At 45.3% G+C, this 21,001-nt stretch overlaps 1 protein-coding gene across 1 annotated transcript in view; it reads left to right on the top strand.

The window, feature by feature from the left end:
* Cnnm2 (cyclin and CBS domain divalent metal cation transport mediator 2) overlaps nt 1-17,146 on the top strand; it is a 126,288-nt gene extending 109,142 nt beyond the window's left edge. The window contains exons 5-8 of the mRNA XM_026401153.2: nt 6,736-6,829; nt 9,576-9,641; nt 14,535-14,719; nt 15,540-17,146. Coding sequence (XP_026256938.1) covers nt 6,736-6,829; nt 9,576-9,641; nt 14,535-14,719; nt 15,540-15,749 — 555 coding nt within the window. The 3' untranslated portion in view covers nt 15,750-17,146. The remainder of the gene's footprint in view (nt 1-6,735; nt 6,830-9,575; nt 9,642-14,534; nt 14,720-15,539) is intronic.
* Nucleotides 17,147-21,001: the final 3,855 nt, after the last annotated feature.

Below are 21,001 nucleotides of genomic sequence, written 5' to 3' on the forward strand. Positions count from 1 at the left end.
AGTGGCATAGGCCTGTAATCCCAGTGGCTTGGAAGGCTGAGACAGGAGGATCAAAGCCAGCCTCAGCAATGTCGAGGTGCTAAGCAACTCAGTGAGACCCTGTCTCTAAATAAAATATAAAATAGGGCTAGGGATGTGGCTCAGTAGCCAGGTGCCCCTGGGTTCAATCCCTGGTACACCCCCCAAATATGTCAAGTAAAAAGAATTGCATGGGCATATAACTGCAGTAAATTGTTTTCTTAATAAAAATGGACAAAATATAATAGATCACTGGATAACTTACACAGTTGGTGTTTTATAACGAAGGGCTCAGTGGTCGTTTGAGGAGTAAAATGTCTGTATAATCAAATGAAAGATAGTATGATTGCTTTTCCACAGCACATGACCAAATTATTATTTTTGTAAACATAAGAGATGATGGGGCTGGGGTTGTGGCTCAGTGGCAGAGCCCTTATCTAGCATGTGTGAGGCCCTGGGTTTGATCCTCAGCACCACATAAAAATAAATATATAAAGGTATTGTGTCCAACTACAAGTAAAAAATAAATATTTAAAAAATAAATGAATAAATAAAATAAAAGTATTGTGTCTATCTACAACTAAAAATAAATAAATAAAATAAAAATAAAACAAACTTAAAAAAGAGATGATGGGAAAACATTTTCTTTTCCAATTGACTATATATATATATATATATATATATATATATATATATATATATATATATATATATATATATTTTCCTGAAGTTACTTTTTCTTGTTGATTTCATGCTTCAGATTAATATAATTTTTTCTTTTATTACCTGCCTATCCACACTCTTTCAGAGCTTCTGACATGGATTCAAAAGATATTTTTCTTAAAATGACTATTGTTTTTTTGTGGAGATGGCAGGTGGCATCTTGGAATTCATATGGCTCTTGACAAAACTATGTGGTTTAACTTGTTATTGGGAGAATTTAAACCTTCAGTATTGGCATTTTTGAATGCCAGGGTGTTATTTTTGAAGGGCAGGGTGTGTAGGAATGGACCTACAATCTTGAGCCAAGTACAGATAATACATCTATTTTAAAGAAAAATATAACTGGGACACCCAGCATTAACACTATTTTTAAAAAATTTGTACAACTTGGTGCCAGTGTATTTATAAGCACTTTGTTAGAAGATGGTCAACTAGATGGCTGAAAATATATATAAATTAAATTTTTGACTAGCAGAATATGTACATGCATAAATAACATACACATGTGTGTGTATATATTTTTTTCCAGTTATGGGGATTGGGATGGTACCCAAGGCACTATCGTTGAACTTTATCGCTAACCCCTTTTAAATATTTTGAGATGGGGTCTTGCTAAGTTGCCGGGGCTAGTCACAAACTCAGGATCTTCTTGCCTTGAACATTGTACTCCTCTTACTTCATCCTCCCAGGTAGCTGAGATGATAGGCAGGTGCCACCATGTTAACTTCCAAAATTTAAAAAGTAAATCTTATGAAGCAAACTTGGAACACTAGGCCTACATCTGCAGTTCCGGGTGGAAAGCCACAGGCACCTTTGGGTGGTACTTCCCCTCTTGTTGGAACTGCTGGTAACCACTTCACATTTGTGCCCCTGGCAAGCCCCACGGGATGCTCTATGATAGGGATCTGAAAGTCAAAAGTGAGACAAAATCTAAAAATCTGCACTTGAGGGTGAGCAGGGGTCCTGGGGTACCTGAGAAAGTCGTCTGCAACAGTCTGGCCAACTGACCACTCATGTCTCTGCTCCACGGCACTTGGGCTGTACCTGCTAGGACAGCGTAGGACCACACTCTAAGGCCAGTGACAGGAGCAGACGCTGTAGGACCTGTGGATGCTTAGAAAGTTTGAGAAGAGGTTGTCCAAGACCTTCCTCCACAGGAAGGTAGGATTCTGTGCTAGGATTTTTACTTGGGAAGCCAGCTGTGCTTGGCATTGTGAGATTTTCTAGTTTGTCAGTTTTCAAACAGAAAGCCCTAGTTCCCTCTGGGAATGCCTAGCATTCATTATGTCCTGTCCTGATTTTTTTTTATTGTGATAGTCAATTTATGAATATTTCAAAAGTAAAATCAATATGCTGCTCCTTATGTGTGGAAGAAGTCATCTGAGAAGACACCTAATTGATTTTGAGCTGGACAAGCCATTTCATCAGGAGGATGGCCCTAGTCTGCCTATGGTGGGGTTATTTGAAAAAGATCTCTTTTTGGAGCCACTGACACACACTAATGAATAAAAAATGTGTTTCCAGGATGTTCCTAAAACTTGCCTGTCAGAAGAGCTCAACCCTTTGGAGAGGGCACGGGGCTGGCAGTTGTTAAAGCTCGTGCAGTTGCAAGGTCATAGACGGCTAGAGCCGAGAGACTGCAGGGGTCCTCTCATCTACTGTGATTCTATAAGTGGAATAAAATTAATGTAGTGTGGTTGTTCCTATGTGCTGATACTATAGAAGTTTTCACCAAAATGAGAAAAAGGTGGTTAAAATGAGTTTTTCAAAAAGTTGGATGTATTCGGTTTGAAGTCCTATTATTCTGAAATTATGTTTTCTAAATCTGTGGGGTTAAAATATCTGATCTTTTATGAAATGATGGTAACAGAAGATAATGAAATAGCAACCCTATAACGGTCACCCATTGGGGGTAGAGGAGTGTTTTACTAATTCTTGGAACTCAAATGTTTAGGAGCCACCAACCTAGTGCATCTGTGCCCCTCGTCCTATAGCATGATGATCTGGACTCAGCAGCTTCTAGAAGGAAGATGGCTGATCCTCCCCCGCCTGGGGCCCTGTCTTAATAGACATAGGATGACATTTGACATCCTCTGAGATGACTATGATTTTGTGCTCTGATTTTTTTTAAAGACTTTTTTTTAGTTGCAGATGGGCAAATACCTTTATTTTATTTATTTATGTGGTGCTGAGGATCAAACCCAGTGCCTCACGCATGTGAGGCAAGCACTCTACCGCTGAGCCACAACCCCAGCCCTTGTGCTCTGATCTTCAGCTGACCTTGTTTAATTAGCAGACCCACAGCCCCTGTGCCTTTTTGCAAGTCTCTTGAGAGGTCAGGGAATATAATTTCTGGAGCTGGGGCCATTATTCACCTGCAGCCTGCAATCGGGGACTCCCAAACTTTGCTACTTGCTAAAATCACCTAGAGGACTTTTAAAAAATCCTAGTGCCAAAGTTGCACCCCATACTAGTTACTTTGGTGCTTCGGAGTGGGAGCTGGAGGTTGGACTTGGGCATCTTCGCCCTGGGTTAAGTAGGAGGAACTTCCGGCCCCAGTACTGTGAGTTCTGCCCCAGGTAAGGTTCCTTTCCAGGAGGTAGGCCCACTGCTATTCCTCAGTCCTGTTCTGATTGTGACTGTTGCCTTGCTGGTTCTGAGAGTTTGTCACACACACAAAAATGTGAACTGACACCCACTTGCAGAGATTCAGAACACACAGGGCCTGGAGCTTGTAAAAACAAACCACCAGACCCACTGCAGACGGTGAGGCCCTGTTGTATTTGACTCTTTGTGTAGAAGTTCAGGTAGACATGGTCCTGCAGCCACTCTTGAGATCCCAGACTACAAAGTCAGGTTTCCCGAGAGCATGTATGTACATATTAACTCTGATGCAAAATCCTGGGTTAGTCCAGGAAGAGATGGATAAGTAATCTGGACTGACAGGCCATCAGGCACTGCCGTTTTATTGCTCATCATCTCTGAATGCCATCTCTGTTCCTGCCTTGTCTTCCCTCCTCTCTGGGGGACCCTGTCTGCCTTGGCAGCAGTCACTGTGCCCTGCATCCCATTCTTCCTGCCAGCCAGCTTTTGCTCCCCATCAGCCCCTCTTCTCCACACTGATCGTGCATGCCCCTGGGTCCTGAGCACCCTTCCCTGGATCCACTCCACGCTGCCGCCAGTTCCACCTGCTGATTCCTTTCTTCTCTGTGCGATGGAAATAACCTTGAGGGCCACCAGCGACTCCCTCATCAGCTCCACTGCTCTCCTTGGCCTCCCTGTGCTCATTCATGCTGCTGACCCAGCTTTATCACGAACCCCCGGCCACACTGTGATGAGACCCTCGTCAGGCTTCTCTTCTGCCCCGGGCTTCTCCAGTCCCACTTTGGTTTCTGGTCCTCTGGGTCAGGGTCTGGGGCTGGTCCTTTTCTCTGCCCATTGGCCTGCTCTCCTCCACTCCTGGGTCTCTATCCACAGTTCTGATCTCCCCCAAGCGTCTTCGTGTCTTTGGAGCCTCTTTAGAAGCCTCTTTCCGGACTGGAGTCTTCCTCTCCTCCCAGCCTCGCCGCTAGAGCAGCTCTCCAGAGGCCTTCCCTCGTGGCTCGGCCTCTGTTCCGATGACTCCCTCTCCCTCCCTCCCAGCTGTCCTCTCCCTGGCAGTTTCACGAAGTTCTGTTTGTTCTTGACCCATGGTTTCTCTCATCACAATCTCTTTCCAGCTTAAGGGCCACCACCCTAGCCTGCCTAGACCTTCCTGAAACCATGTTCCTCTGCCCTAGAGCCCACCTGCCCTAGAGCCCACTTGCCCTAGAACCCACCTGCCCTAGAACCCACCTGCCCTAGAACCCACCTGCCCTAGAGCCCTCCTGCCCTAGAGCCCACCTGCCCTAGAACCCACCTGCCCTAGAACCCACCTGCCCTAGAGCCCTCCTGCCCTAGAACCCACCTGCCCTAGAACCCACCTGCCCTAGAACCCACCTGCCCTAGAGCCCTCCTGCCCTAGAACCCACCTGCCCTAGAACCCACCTGCCCTAGAACCCACCTGCCCTAGAGCCCACCTGCCCTAGAGCCCACCTGCCCTAGAACCCACCTGCCCTAGAACCCACCTGCCCTAGAACCCTCCTGCCCTAGAACCCACCTGCCCTAGAGCCCTCCTGCCCTAGAACCCACCTGCCCTAGAACCCACCTGCCCTAGAACCCACCTGCCCTAGTCGTTATTCCTGGAGCCCTGTGGTCCGAGCTGCTCACCAAGCTGCTCTCCAGCCTCCTCTCCCCTTCTCCCTCGCACAGCCTCCGGCCTGGCGTCTGTCACCTGCCTCCAACCTTCCTTCATGCCATTCCCTTCTCTCGGTTCAACCAGATCCTGCTCATCCTTATATTTTTCTTTCCTGTGTATAAAATGTGTCTTTGTCGAGAATAAAAAGTGTTTTTCCTCTGAACTCCCTTATATTCTTCTTGTCCTTTTCCCATAGTGCTTTTGTTTATTGGCTCGCTCATTGGTCTTCCCTGCTGTCCTCTACCCATAGGACTATAAGCTGTTTAGAGGGCCAAGGCTGCCTTCCCATGGGCTCCACAGTGCCCCCTGTGGGGCCCTACCTGCATGGCAAGGGTTTTCAGCATCCACTTATTTGCAGGTTGATTTAAAATTGTGGGTTGAGGTGTTGGGTTATAGGGCCCAAGGTTTAATCACCAGCACTGGAAAAAAAAAAAAAGATGTGTGTAATTTTGTAATTTTAAGTTCCTTTCTTACAGCAAGAGAATTGTCTAGGACTAGTAAAAAGAAGTATTTCCATAGAGTGAAGAAAAACCTGAGAGAGGGGCACAGTTAGTCTTCCTCCTGAAGAAGGAATCTAAGAAAGAACTTCTATAATTGAGAATTTAATGTAAGATAATTTAATACAGTGTGATCAGAATAATGGGGTTCATAATAGTTGATGGCATGTGTAGCATGTTATTTGACCACTAAATATGAGCCCCTCTCTCCTGATTTATAAGAGAGAGAGATAATTGTGTCTGATTCATAGAGTTACGAGCCTTAACTGGATTAACAAAACATCATGAGGTGTTAGCACAGTTGCTTTTCGACAAATGGTTGCTTAACACTTGTTAACCCCTTGTAAAGAACGTACTGTCGAGATGCCTGCTCCCTGAAGAGGCAGCCATAGGTAATGTGAGCAAGACGTTCTGACACTTGGCTGGGTCATCTAGGAGTGAGACTCATTGAGAACATTGCGTAGGCCAGGAAACTCATGTGGGGCACCTCCCCTGGAAGGATTATGGTGGTTTCGGGGCTTTGGGGGATGGATAAGGCGCAGTCTTCCCCACAGAAGTGGTAACGATGGAGAGAAAGGTTGCAGACAAGTTGGAGAAAGAGAAACCGGGGGAAAGGTTAGGGGAAGCAAAGGGAGTTCTGTTCCAATGGAAGGAGACTCTAGGCACTTTTCCAAGATGATGAGGAGAAGGTCCATGTGCCGAAGTCCCCCCAGGGAGCTGGCCTGTTAGGTCTCTGCTCAGATACCCAGGACATAGGGTTTATGAGATCGGAGTGGTTCTGTCCAGGACTTTGATCCATGGCCACAAACCATACTGGCCCTTGAACTGGATTCTACCCCGACTCTGGGTCCTGCAGGACAGCTTAGGCAGCCACACTGAGCACCGGCTCAGTGTTTTTCTCACTGATGGAGCAAGAGCACCATCTTTTTGTGACTGGAGGGCTCTCAAAGAGCCCAAGAACTAAGGATGCTGGAGAATATTAAGTGGACTCCCAGATGGTACCTGTCACACTTTATTACCACCTGCACATATCCATCCAAATCTGGTTTTCCTATTAAAGATGAATTAACCCCCTCTTCAACATGAGAAAAATTATCTGAAGCTTCCTTGGGATCAATGGGAAAGGAATTTAGACAAAAGCCTGAGGAAGGACCAAATTTTGTGTCAACTGTGCATACAGACTCACGCGGCCAGACTCAACCACCCCTTTTCTTTCCACAGGGGAAAGTGGAAGTGGAAGCTGGGAAGGAGGGGATGAAGTTTGAAGCAAGTGCTTTCTCGTACTATGGCGTCATGGCCCTCACAGCCTCTCCAGGTGAGTTTGGATCTTGCTTCCTAGGCGGGGCCTTGCTTTAGGCAGTCCTGCCCTTCTGCAGCAGCTTTCTCTCGGTACCGGCCGATTGACTTTATTTACTTACTTTCTGAACTTTTTATTGATGTTAATCATAGTATACACTTTTGTGAGTTTCACACACTGAACACACCTGTGTAGTCTAGCATCGAGGTCGAGACAGAGCGTCACCCACCTCACAGAAGCCCCCTCAGGCTTCCTGAGTCACTGTCCCCCCAAAGCAACTACCATCTTGAGCTTTGTATAAATGGAATTATGCAAATGTACTCTGGAGCTCTGCTTCTCCCTCTCGGTGTCGTGCTTGTCACCCTGGTCTGTGGTCCTTGTGTGTGCTCGTATATGTTTCTTCTTGCTGCATTGTAGTATTCCATTGTGAGACTCTACAGCTGATGGACACTGGTAGTGTCCTTTCCTGTTTGGGGCTGCCTGAACTGTGTGCGGAACCTTCCTGGCGGGGTCTTTGGTAAACGTGTGTGTGTTGAAGTGGAACTGCTTGTCATGGCCCACGTGCTTCTTCAGCTCAGGTGGACACTGCCCAATAGTTCCCAGAGGGTTGTACCAGTCACACCCCTGCCTGTTCTGCGAGGTTCCAGTCACTCTCCACCTAACACTGGAGACTTCTAAGTGTTAGCTACTCTGGAAGTTCTTATTTGCATCTTTCTGAGAATGAACAAGGTTGTTGATATCTGCAGCCTACGGCCACCTCTCCTCATCTAGAGAGCAGGCCTTTTGAGTTGGCCAGCTAAGGGGGGTGGGGATGCCATGGTAGATTAACCAAGAGCTCCGTGCAAAAGATTCCAAGATGCTATAAAGCTGCCCCAGTCCTAGCAGGGCATGAACACAGACATACATACCTGGTGTGCTTGCTCACCTTGGATGGGTCTTGAGTGCACCTCTGCATTTGCCATGGAGGGCATTCACTGGCAGCCTTGCTCTGGCTGGAGCAGGTCAGCAGGTAGACAGGTGCCGGAGTGCCACCTTGTGGCCAAAATGCCAAATGATAGACTGTCTTGGGAAACAGACCTCAACCTAAAAATAACCCAACCTAAAAAGATGACTGTCACTTTTGAAAAACACTCTTAAAAAAGGGAGAGGACATCTCCAGACAAGTCTGTTTTTGTGATGTTTGTCTCTATCTACTGTGCCAGCCGGCAGTCTGAGGGGCCCAAGGATGTTACAGGGCACTGTAGAAAACCAGGGCACTGTCGCATGTCTCTCAAAGTTCTAAACTTCCTTTGGCCCAGATGCATCTCCTCACTGTCCCATGCAAGTCTATGAGGGCCACAGGCATTGACCAACTGCTGACAGACACCCAGTATGAACACAGGCCTTTCTGACCCTAGTTAGTAGGTGTGTCTGTGGTAAACTTGAAGGTGATCTTCTATTTTCACTGTTAGCTTGTGTGAGAGAGGCTTTTAACCAGACATGAGAAGACCTGGGTTCATATAGCCACGGTTCCATCATTATAGGCTATATGACATTGGGACAGTTCCTTGGCTTCCTCATTGTTGAAGAAATATGATAATATTTCCTCCTGTGATTATTAGGATAGAAGGCAGTGGTGGTTCCACAAGTGTGCTGTGACCTTTACAACATGAGCAGAAATGTCTTATAATAGAAAGATGTTGTCATTGTGACTACTTTTGGCAGCCAGCCTCAGATTAGCCTCAGGTTAGCAGAACCAGATCTGTATGGTGACTTTGAAAAGAAAGAAGCCCCACCTGTGCTCTTTCGTTGATTGCTGGTTCTCTAAACCTAAATATTAGCCCAGTGCATATTGAACCACATTTTAGGGACAAATCTCATTCAGAAGAGGAAGTGAAGAGTACCCGTTCACTAGCAAGGCCTTGGGGTGGCAATATCCTCCCTCGCCTAGTTTGAAGCTATCAATAAAGAAGGGAAGTTTATTAACAGTATTTCACTTATTCCAAAGCCTAGTGTTGTACTCGACTGTACATCTAGCTGTCTGGAATTTTGTATATTCATTGAGGGATGCATTTAGTGCAGGCACTTCAAGATAAAGAGATGCCTGTCTCTATTTATTAAAGTTAGCTGTCTGGAAAAAACTGACAATCCTTGGTTTTCAAGATGTGCCCAACATTGTGTGTCGATGGGACCGCAGCTCCCCCTCCGAGTAAGTGGCAAGTGAGCATGACCTTGATCAGCCATGCTCAGGAAATCTGGGCTTGAAATGCTTTATTCAGTTTCCTCTATTTTGAAATTTGAAATTATTCCAAAGCAGTGCAAAGCATCAGGTCAAAAAAGACTTACCGAGAATGTGAATGAATTGAATAATTAATTACTTGCCACAGAAACGAGCGCTGTGGGCTGTGCGCTGAATAAGTATTGGGTGCGGTTTGGCCATCCTCTTGGTTGATCAGTTGGGCTCCCTTTTTGGGTGGCTATTTGTGATGAGGTCCTTAGCAGTAGCATGTTTGGGGGCTGCAAACCTTGATTCAGTATTATTGGCTTAAGAGATTTCTAGACGAGGCAGGGAGCATGTGAATAGGATTTCTCCTGACTGAAGCCTCCCCGGTACCTCTTCCTGGAAAGCAGTGTGGGCTTTGTTTGTCATATTACGTGGCTTTTGCATTTCTGTGATTGAATGCTCCTATCAATAGAACAGATGTCCACTCCTGTCCTTTGATTACAGAGGTCTCCCTTCTTGCCTTTCAATATGGTCTCACCCTGTTTTTCTCCATTTTTTCAGTTCCTTTGTCCCTGTCTCGTACCTTTGTTGTCAGCAGAACAGAGTTGTTAGCAGCAGGTTCTCCAGGTAATTCTGCATGTTTCCTTTTCATTCTCCTGATTTGCCTCCCCCACCCTGCGCAAGCTGGCTGGCCTGGTCTGCTCCCTCTATTTGGACAAATCTGCTTCTCATTTTCCTTGGAGCCCTGAAACTAAGGTTCTCTGACCAACAGTGAGCCATTCAGGAAAGCATAAGCCACTGTAGGTACAGAAAGAGCTCAGAAAGCTGGGAAAGGATTCAGGAACACAGAAAGAGAGAATGACAGGCATCCTTAATGTCACCTGCCCCATCCCACCTGCACTGCTGGCCTGGAATTCTCGGGTCAGCAAGGGGGCAGCGTCTTTTGTACCTTCATGTGTCCTCCTGGAGTATGGAGTTTGCAGGGTCTCAAAAGCTGAGGCTAGAACACATTCATCTTCTATAGAATGTATTAGGTCAAAAGCCTGAAGGACCGTGAGCTTTTCTTAGCAAACTAGGATAGTTTTCCATCCACAGAGGTCAACAATATTCCTGTTTCTTTGGTCATTTTTCCAGCATCCATGTGAACAGGGGGCATGTATTTCTGCTTACTATCAGGCAGGTGGCCCCTGCTTCTCCCTGTTTCCCTTTGTTTGTTTTGAAATTAGTACCATGCACATTCCTAACCAGCTGCTGATTACTGCCCTGCAGGAGAGTTTGGCTATGCCTAGCTAATATGTCCACCCATTAAAAAGAAAGGCTTAATCTTTCTTTAATTAAACTTGCTGGACTTTCCTATTGGGTAACACAACTTTTATATTTATTTTGTTCCATACAGCTTATGTTTTTAAACCTGACTGATGAAATTTGCATCTTATAATCCAGTTTAGCAAAACTCTACAATGCTGATATTCGGTAAAAGAGGCAAACTTTGTCTTAGAAGTAAACTAATATTCCCTCAGATCTTTGCTTCTAAAGTTTGGGGGTAAAATGTCATAGAGCTCTAAACAAACCAGCCAGCAAAATACGTGTGTGTGTGTGTGTGTGTGTGTGTGTATGTATATACACACATTTTTTCATTTTGTTTGCTTGCGTCTGTTACCTGTTTAAAATGTTCAGATGCTAAAGCAGGTGACTTTTGGATGAAGCCCCTGGACATGTAATTTGCATTTTACTTTTACCATAGAACTTAGAAATTTCTCAGCTCTGCCTGCTTCATCTGATCCAGTGATAGTGAAGTCCCCTTTTATAGGTCCACACTTGCAGGGATGCTCACATTGCAATAATGTGTGATACCTAGCAAGCGGGAGTTGGATGGAACCAGTGATTTCCAGCCTCTTCCAGAAAGGAGCCTTTTGGCTCCAGGCAGGAGGCTGGGAATGTTTCTTTATTGTGTCTTCTAGCTTACTGCTTAAAGGAAGGAATTGAGTCTGAGGCAGGATGGATAAAATCAGCCAGGAAAAAGCAATAAAATAAGAAGCCAGCAAAAAATAAAAATTGAAATTTCCCCCCATAATTTTATGAAACCTTAGCACATAAATTGGATGACAAAGTATGACCTGAACTGAGGGACGGCCGCTCCAGCCTTGACTCTGTGTGGTAAGGGTCTGTCTGTATCTCCTCGCAGGTGAATGCATTTGATTCCAGGGGATGCCCCAGAATTGTTGGATGGTGCGTGTAACATGGGGCAGACAGATCATATTACCTTCCTAAATTTTAGGACATCTCTGGTCTCCAAGGGTTTTTGGATAAATGATGTGGACCTGTATTATTAAGTCTTACTTTAATTGTTATAATGACTGCACTTGAGGTGCAAACTGTGAACTGAAACCAAGTGTTGTGTGCCCACTTGATTATGCCAGGCATCTGTGCGCTATGGAAGGAGTTCTGGGAAATGGGCTGCTTCTCCAGGCACTACTATGGCATATGACAGGAGTGGGCTTCAGGTAAAGGAGAGGGTCCATCCCCAAAAACAAAGGGCTATGGTCACTAACCAGACTCAGAAGTATGCAGAGGCCCCAGTCTCCACCTGCCAGTGCATAAGGTCTCACCAAAAAGCCAAGTGTCCTGTCAGTGCCTTGCTTTTACACCTTTAAATTTTAACACTTAGAAGTAAACACTGTTTCAAAAGGTATAGGCCTGTAATCCTAGAGGCAGGAGGATCACAAGTTCAAAGTTGAGACCCTGTCTCACAATGAAAAAAGGCTGAGGTTGTGGCTTAGTGGTTAAGCACTCCTGAGTTCAATCCATAATACCCCACCCCCTGAAAAAAGTTATCTATAGAAATGCTGATGGGATTTATGGCCAAAGCCCAGAGGTACAGTAGGATCCCTTGTCTCAAAGAAGTAATAGAGGCAAAGCAGGTGAGGTGGTGCATCCTGTAATCCCAGCAACTCAAGAGGCTGAGGCAGGAGGATCACAGGTTAGAGGCCAGTCTCAGCAATTTAGCGAGGCCCTAAACAACTTAGTGTGACCCTGTCTCAAAAAAAAGGGGGCTGGGGTTGTGGCTCAGTGGCAGAGTGATCACTTAGCACAAATGAGGCACTGGGTTCGATCCTCAGCACCACATAAAAATAAAATAAAGATATTGTGTCCACCTACAACTATATATATATATATATATATATTTTTTTTTTAAATAAAAAGAGCTGGGGATGTGGCTCAGAGGTAAAGCACCCCTGGGTTTAATACAAAAAAAAAAAAGCCCAAGAAACAACTCCTCATATTTCTGTTATTGTGGGTGACATTATCACCATGAGGAAAGACTTTGTCCTGAGGATTGGTGCGTAATGAAGAGTCTGAGGAAGCTAATAGGAGAGAATATGAAATGTTAACAAGGCACTTTTATCAAGTTCATACTGGGTGTCAGATGTTATGCTAAGCACTTTGTTATCTTTTTACCCCTCAGATCTTATGACGTAGGTACTTTATTGTGCACTTTTTACAGATAATGAATTTGAAGCTTAACAAACTTGGTCACCTGTTCTAAAGTTCCATTCTGCATTGATAAATTATTAATGTGCCTTGTTCTTATAGAAGATAGTGGAAAGAAACACGAGAAACTGCTACTCTGAATTTAATTTTGACTAACAGTGGGAAACTGGTTAATGACATGACAATTGTAGACATAAAAGTTTTGAGATGGAAATCTTAAAAGAAAGTGGATTCATCATCTGAGAGTCCCAGAGCACTAATGTTTATTCCAAATGTCTTATTTAAAGAGGGACATTTACAAATGGAGGTTAAGATGGGGGATCAGGATGGGCTGAAGGGTTGGTAACACATGGTATAAAGAACAGCAGCTGAGGGGCTAGGGTTGTGGCTCAGCAGTAGAGCACTCGCCTAGCATGTGTGAAGCCCTGGGCTCCATCCTTGGCACCACAAATAAATGAATGAATGAATGAATGAGTGAATAAATAAAAATAAAGGTATTGTGCCCATCTAAAACTAAAAAAAAAGCATTTGGCCTGGAAAAGAGTAGACTTCAGGGGGACATGACTCTCCTCATATTTTAAGGACTATTTCTTTCAAATAGCAGAGGAATAAAAGTTGTCCAGTAGTACTCCGGAGTGGAAGTGAGACTAGGTTGTCACTGAAAGCCAGGGAGGCTGAGTTTGATTGGCCATGAGGACAACTTTCTGATAATTGAAGGGCAAGACTAGATACTCTTCTAAGGGAGTATCTGTCAGGGAAAACTTGCAAAAATAGGTCCCCTCCATACCTGTGACATAGTACAATTCAGGACCTGTTTGTTGTGAGCACCCAGTTAATATCTGTGCAACAGAGGTGGTTGGGAAAGCAAAAATGGAGAAAGCCTTATAGGGATGGGTCTTATTTTTATTAAAAACTACAATGAATTTCCTCTAAGAGTAAGAACAATACTCACCTGCAACTCCTTTTACTTTATCTTATTGAAAGGATGTTATCAAAACCTCACCAAAGCTGGGCACGATAGTGCATGCCTAAAATTCAAGCAGCTTGGGAGGCTAAGGCAGGAGGATTGTGAGTTCAAAGCCAGCCTCAGCAAAAGTGAGGTGCTAAGCAGCTCAGTGAGGCCCTGTCTCTAAATAAAATACAAAATAGGGCTGGGGATGTGGCTCAGTGGTTGAGTGCCCCTGAGTTCAATTCCTGGTATTCCCCTGCCATCCAGAAAAAAAAAAAAAAAAAAAAAAAAAAAAAAAGCTTCACTTAGAACTGAGTGTGGTGGCACACCCCTATAATCTCAGAAGGTTGAGGCAGGAGGTTTGAAAGTTCAAGGCTAGCCTCTGAAATGTATCAAGACCTTGTCTCAAAATTAAAAGAACTATGGATATAGCTTAGTCATAGTGTTTGTCTCGCATGTACAAAGTCCCTGAGTTCAATTCCCAGTACTGCACAAAGGAAAAAAAAAAAAAAAAAACAGGAAAAAAATCTTAGTCCAGGTTCTTGAGGATTTGGTATACTCAGTGTCCTGTATTCCTGAGCTATCCTCCAGCTGCCTGGTGGGATTATTGGATTAGAGACAAAGGTAATAGGCTTGGCTGGGGGTCATGGAATGAGAAAACAGAAGTATTTTGAGCCATTTAAAACACATATGGATTTATGGACATTCTCCAGTCTTTTTTTGGTTTTGTTTCTGGCAAAGGTAAGAGCCATCCTCTTGTAACCTGTGTTGATATCAGGTGACTTTGCTATCTCAGGCCTTGTCCCTCATCTGTATATTTCATAGCATTCAGTGATGTTCCTCCCAAAGGTACAAGGCCACTGTGAGACTTGGGAGGATTCTGTCACAACTGAGATTAACATAATCTGTCCCTGAGAAGCCAGTGAGGCTATCTGTGCAGGACGCCTGTGTTGTAGCTGCAGGGCAACGGCACCTGGGATAAGCTCATGGGGCTTGTGTGGTAATTATTAGTTTTCACTTGGAATGAAGAGCTGACCATTGGCTACCTCTACTTTAAGAGGCATTTTCTCCTTTTCTAGGTGAAAATAAGTCACCTCCTCGCCCATGTGGCTTAAATCACTCAGACTCTCTCAGTCGAAGTGACCGGATTGACGCAATAACACCAACGCTGGGGAGCAGTAATAACCAGCTCAATTCTTCATTTCTGCAAGTCTACATCCCTGATTACTCAGTGCGAGCCCTTTCCGACCTTCAGTTTGTCAAGGTAGGTGAAGAGAGGGTGGCTTGGCTGGACCCTGCGGTAGATGCCAATTTCTATGGCAGATTATTGGGGCTTCCTATCCCCTCCATTGTGCTTTCCCTTTGAAACTGTGTTCCAGTTCTTCTCCACAAACCCTCCCTCCCTCAGCTGGGCCCAGGACTAAGTCTAGGAAACACATTTATCCTTTGGCTGTACCAATTGAGCTGCCAAAATCAAAGGTGGCCTGTTCAGGGCCTGGGAGCTGGAGATCTGGAGAAAAAGAGCCAACATTTTCCAAAAAGCATTCGTGAGCCCATGACAAGTGACTCTGGGTAGCTTGGAAGGGGTGAGCTTGGGAGACTCACAAGGCTACTGAGGGGGATGCACCTCTGGAGAGCCTCCTCTTGCCTTCTGCCCTGGAGATAGGTCCTTTTCTTAGTGTAGTGGAAGCTCATCTCTATTTTCTCATCTCTCTGGTATTGAGTCAAAATTTGGAAATGGTTTACATCAGTAAATTTTGTTTGCCATAGTCAATCTGAACCTTAAAAAGTGCCTCCATTTAAGCCTGGAACCCTGGCACATGCCTATAGCCTCATCTACTTGGGAGGCTGAAGCAGGAGGATTGTTCAAGGCCAGGCTGGGCAACATAGTGAGACCCCATCTCTCAAAGGGAATTTAAAAAAAAATGGCTTAGTTTATGCTCAAGGATGATTTTCTCCTGTAGTAACTACTATTATACATTAAATCCTTTTGGGGGATTTAATGTATAATATATGTTAGAGACAAGAGGACCTAAAATTAAGCATTCTCTTGGTTTGTTTTCTGTGTCATCTTCTGGCCCCAGATCTCAAGACAGCAATACCAAAATGCCTTGATGGCATCCCGGATGGACAAAACCCCTCAGTCTTCAGACAGTGAAAACACTAAAATTGAATTGACTCTTACGGAGCTGCATGATGGGTTGCCAGATGAGACGGCCAACCTGCTCAATGAACAGAACTGTGTGACACACAGCAAGGCCAATCACAGCCTGCACAACGAAGGCGCCATCTAGGGGTGCCTACACTGGCCCTCCTCGACCGTCCCCCACCTGAGGCTCTGGCCTCTGTCAGACCATGACTTCATTAGTATGAGCTTGTCTGCCATGCTGCGTCCTGCAACATTCTGAGACCAAAGACTTTGTCCCCTTCCTGGAAGCCGCAGAGGACAGCAAGAGAAGGAATGGGAAACTAGAGATGAGAAAGCGACAGCTGGGGCATGATGTTCAAGATTTTGGAGATGAACTTCTTCGCCCAAATAGAATCATGTTTATTTTTTCAGCTGTACCTTTTATCATTTACTCACTCTCTTCCCTCAATTTGCATGAAGTTGAAAATTGTTGCGATTTATTTTTTCAAGATATGTTTTTCAAAAGTGTCTTTTGCAGAGTTTTAACTTGTTCTGTCTGAACTCTGCTGTGGTCCCATGATGTGACCCTAATAGGATGGACTTGCCCCACAAGTGGCCTGCCGTGGCCTTCCCAGGGAGGGACACCCTTCCTCTGTGCCCCAGTGGGTGTCGCTGTCGAACTTGATGGATGAATGAAGAAAACCGTGTCACTGCAGAACCTGCCAAGTCTGTCGTCACTGTGGGGTGTGGCATGCAGAGGGACCTGTGGTCGGTCGCCTCTCTGTGCTAAGTGTTGTTTTTGAGAATTTAATGTTTAACCATGCCCCTTTCCCTCAGGAAGGTTTAACGTTTGCTTGGGAATGTGATTTTGCTCCCACCCTAAGGAATTTTTATCACCAAAATGAATGTTAATGAATTTTAAACCCATGGTTTATCATTGGCAAGAGGCAAGTTGACTTCATCCTGAAATTCCTTCGGCCTGGGGTCTCTGGCTCAGCCAGCTGTCCTCTCACACCCCAGTTCACAGAGCGCCGTCTCCACCTCCCCAGCCCTTGCTCTTGCTAACCCAGGATGCTGCTACACAGATGCCAAATGGAGACCTTCCACAGGGCTTTTCAGTAAACATGTGGTGTGGAGGTCACGTCCCTTCCCTTCCCCCGGGAACATATGTAGTTATCAGAACAGGAGACTGATTCTTTACTTGGGGCCAAGAAGGCATGTCTAAACCCATGTTTTTAAAGGAGGGAACTTTGGGGATTTCCAGGGAGCCAACTGTCCTCCTTTCCCTTCGTCTCTGGGCTCAGGAAGCCCATTGGTGGCAGCATCCCCCAAGGACTGCTGTGCCTCCTGCCTCAAATGCAGCCTGCACTAGAGAGGCTGCTTGGACAGCCAGGGTCAGTTTGGCCCCAAACAGGGATTCAGCAACCAAATGTTTGTTGTGGCCATTTCATGTGTGTCTCCGTCTTACTTTAATACCAAATTTACCATGTGTAGTGAAATTAATGTCAGCAGATATTGAGTGACTGCTTTCTTAATAGCTTGTGTTTTACCATTAGCCCGAGAGACAGGTGCATCTTGCTAACGATATTCATACACTGAAATGAATTCTCCTGCCCACAGTGTTTATATAGGACTATCCATACCCACTGTGGCTGGTCACTGGCAGAGAAGAGAGCATTTCTGCATTTGAGCTTACTGCATGCAGGAGGGGGCTCAGCAGCAGTCTTCTGCCCCCTCAGGTAGGAAGTGTGCTCACCCCTGGTTGGGCTATGTGGGGGGTGATTGCTGGGCTGGTCTCCTGGTGAGCAGTTTGGTGGCTGTGGTGTCAGTGCATGACTGATTTAAGTGTTTGCCCTGAGGTGGCAGTACGGGCATGTCTTCCTCAGATGCTGTCATGCCCCTTAGTGAGAGAGATACTGGCCTCACTTGGTGGAGGGTCATGGAGAGTGCCCCTAAGGGACACCTTGGGACAGAGCCTGTATCGTGTAGCACCCCACACTGGAGTGTCCCCTTTTTCAAGTATGTCCATCCAAGTTAAAAAACCCATTTCCTAAGATGCATCTAGCCAGACACAACACAGATATGACAAGTGTGTACAAATGAGAATTCTCTGTAACAAAAAGAAACCTGGGCCTGGCCATAGCAGGGGTCTCTCCCTCAATGAACTGCCACTTTGGCCCAGTGGTGCTTGCCTTCCCTGAGGTCTCGGAAGCCAGGTGGTCAAGCCAAGGCTCTGTGGCCTCAAAGAACTTCACCCAGACCACCTCTCGGGCCCAGGGCCTCTCTCCATGTACAGTCTCAGGGCAGCCTTGCTAACAGGAGCCTCTGGAATGAGAGTCACAGGCTGGTGTCTTTCTCAGAGCCCCACTGTTCTTCATGGATCCTAAAGACCTGTGAGAATCAGGGGAGTAGGGGGAATACCAGCCACTGCCTCTCTTAGGAGAAACAGGAAATTTTTAGTATGCTGTCTTGCTGCTCAGCATGGTGGCTTCTTGCAGAGTATTCTGCTTATAAGGAGCTGGCAAGGTAGCACTACAGTGGGGCTCCCAGGATGAGGTTTTAGCCTGCCAAGATTTTACTCATTTTATGTTAACTATTTTTCACCTTTGATTCACACTTTTGATAACACAAAATCCAGAACAGTTCCTATCTGGTCCCCAAAGGAACAAATCTGAACTATATGTGGCTATAATTACAGCTGAGGAGAGCTAAAGACCCTTCAAGCAGCACTCATGTCTGAACCACCAGGTTCTTTTCCAAATCTCATGTTCCCTCTGAGTCAGATCCCTCAGACCGTTGAAGGAGAAACACTGGTCCCTTTCTTCTCTGGGGCAGCAGGAGAGTGGTCTCACTTAGGAGGACCCATGCCAGTCGGAGCTGTAAAGTCATTGGGGCTGGGCTAAAAAGACTGTTAATTAGGTGAAATCTTGGTGCATAGTTGCTGCACTTCAGCGCTCTGGCTGGATTATCCTCTCCTAGGGTTGCCATCCAGATGCAGCCCCCACCCTCAGTTCTGCCCTGAGGGCCTTGCCTACAGTGGCCTCTGTTGCTAGCCTGGCTCTATGGTTTGGGACAGACCACACTTTCTCCTAAGCAGCCACTCTGGCATCCTGAAGGCTCCACTGGAACTAGACTCCTGGGATCCGAATGTCCAGGACATTTTGCCCTCTTTGTAATGGGGCTGTTTTCAACTGTCTTTAGAGGTTCTCTCCCTTCATGGTTCTGTTCTGTATTTATCGTCATTTTGTCTGTATTCATCAGGCAAGTCCAAAATCATGAATTTAAATTCTTAGGAAAACAGAACTCTAAGATTTGTAAATGGATTTACTAAGGCACTAATCAAATAGCTTAAATCTTGGTATTTAAATAAGTTGAATTTGAAAGGGTGCCACATTCAATTCTGTTCTTCCTTCCTTACCCTCCACCCCGTCCCCCGCACTGCACTCCCTGCAGAGAACTCAATGCCATGGTGGACATGGTTGGCTTCCTTAGGGCCAAAGTAGGGCATCTTGCCTCTTTCTAATGTTTTTTTTTTTTCCAAGGAATTTGTGAATGCAGTACTTCACATTAATAGTGAACACTAACTAAATAGATTTACCTTGACACCCCCATTCCATACAACTACAGGACCAGCTTTTCCAAGTCTAGGAAAATAGTGGTAGATGCCAATAGAAATGCATTTTTATACCCCTAGGAAACAAAGGAACAGGATAATTTTGAGCTAAGCAGGAACCATAAATTTCAGCCTTCAAATTCTACAGGTTGAGGAGCAGACCTAAGGAGGCACTGACTAAGCCCAAGTCCCAGCTGACAAAAATATACACCACCTGTCATCTTTTGAAGGCCACCAGGGATCTGTGACCATCTTTGCCATACCTGGGCCATGGGGCAAAGTCTCCAAGGAGCTTTTCAGGGATAGTCCCAGGCAGATGACTCCTGTGTGTTGGTGCAGAAGGTGCTCTCTTTGGTCCCTGGGTCTCCAAGAAAAGGCCAAGGAGGGCTGGCTTTGCACACTGCACTGCATAACCCATGCTCCCAGGTGGTATGGGCAAGGGGCACAACTTCTGTCTGCTCTAATCCTAGAGATGGACTTTTGCAAAGGTTTGGGAACACAAAGCTGACCCAGCAGGGAGGGGCTAGGTGGCTTCTGTGGCACAATTGCTCCATACTTTGTGGAGGAAACGGCTCTCTCCTGGGCCATGTTGCTATTGATCTGGGCTGTACACTAGTGGTGCTTCGTTCTGGCAAGGGTAACTGGGTGAGGTGTAGGCTAACCCAGAATTAGGGATTTAGAATTGAATATGAAAGCAATCTTGGAAATTCAGAAACTTTTGATACAACTTTTTCCATGAGCAAGACACTCAGTGGATTTTTATACCTCAGGGCCATTTTCATTTGTTTTGAGTGGTCTGATAGGAGAGAGAGATGAGTTCAGAGACTTCTAGGTTGAGGTTCACTTGCCTCCATTTGAGGGATGAGTGGTGCACCAAGACTGAGCCTGCTGATACTGCTGTCCTTCAAGGCTGTGACAAGTGGGCCTTCCTCCTTTAGCACTTGCATGCTTTCTGCTGGCTGCTAACTAATGCTTACTTGCTGGTTTTCCCTCTGCTTCTTCCTTAATGGAAGACTCACATTCCAGAGTCCCTGGTCAGCCACAGGACTGGAAGAAGAGATGGCAGATACCAGCAATGGCAGAGTGAGAGTGGCCTTCCTCTTGCTGCCTTTTGCTGGGAATCTTCTTTGCTTCTTAGAACTATGTTTGACTTAGTTCAAGTAACCTTTTTTTCTGTATTCTAAGGCCACTGACATCATCTCAACTAGAATCACATTAAGTATCTTTTGGGAAATACCAGATGGTATTTTAAGCAACATGGAAACAACAGTACTAGTGGCAAGAGTCAAATTTTAAGTGTTTGTATGTCAAGGTTTTTATGTGCACAGATCAACGCAGACTTGATGAGTCTGTCAACAATATTTTCAGGATATAATGCCTGTTGAGACCATGTACAAATTCAAAGAATGATTGATTGGCAGTATTATCTTGCCTTTCTGGTGTTTGCCCATATCTGATGTACACGGACTCACTTAAGAAATGATTGAGGGCTAGATTCCTCTTCAGAAGCATCCTGAAGAGAACTATTTAATGGGCCCGATGGGCTTGGTTGGGTGCCTGCCCTTTTTCTTGAAGACTCAGGACCCTTGAGTATAAGCAGTGGGCATCCAGGCAGAGCAGAGGAAGTAGGAAAGAATGAGGTCTTTGGAGTCTTATTCCCCAGAGCCCTAGCCTAGCTTCTGATTCATAACCCATCCTGTCTAAAGTCTGTTGTGGAAGGTAGAGTGTATCAATCCATTGACTTTTCTTGTTTTTGCAGTCTTTAAATCCACAAATGTATATGCTTAATTTTATATTATTATTTA

This window comes from Urocitellus parryii, chromosome 5 (genome assembly GCF_045843805.1).
Source record: "Urocitellus parryii isolate mUroPar1 chromosome 5, mUroPar1.hap1, whole genome shotgun sequence".
Classification (NCBI taxonomy): domain Eukaryota; kingdom Metazoa; phylum Chordata; class Mammalia; order Rodentia; family Sciuridae; genus Urocitellus; species Urocitellus parryii.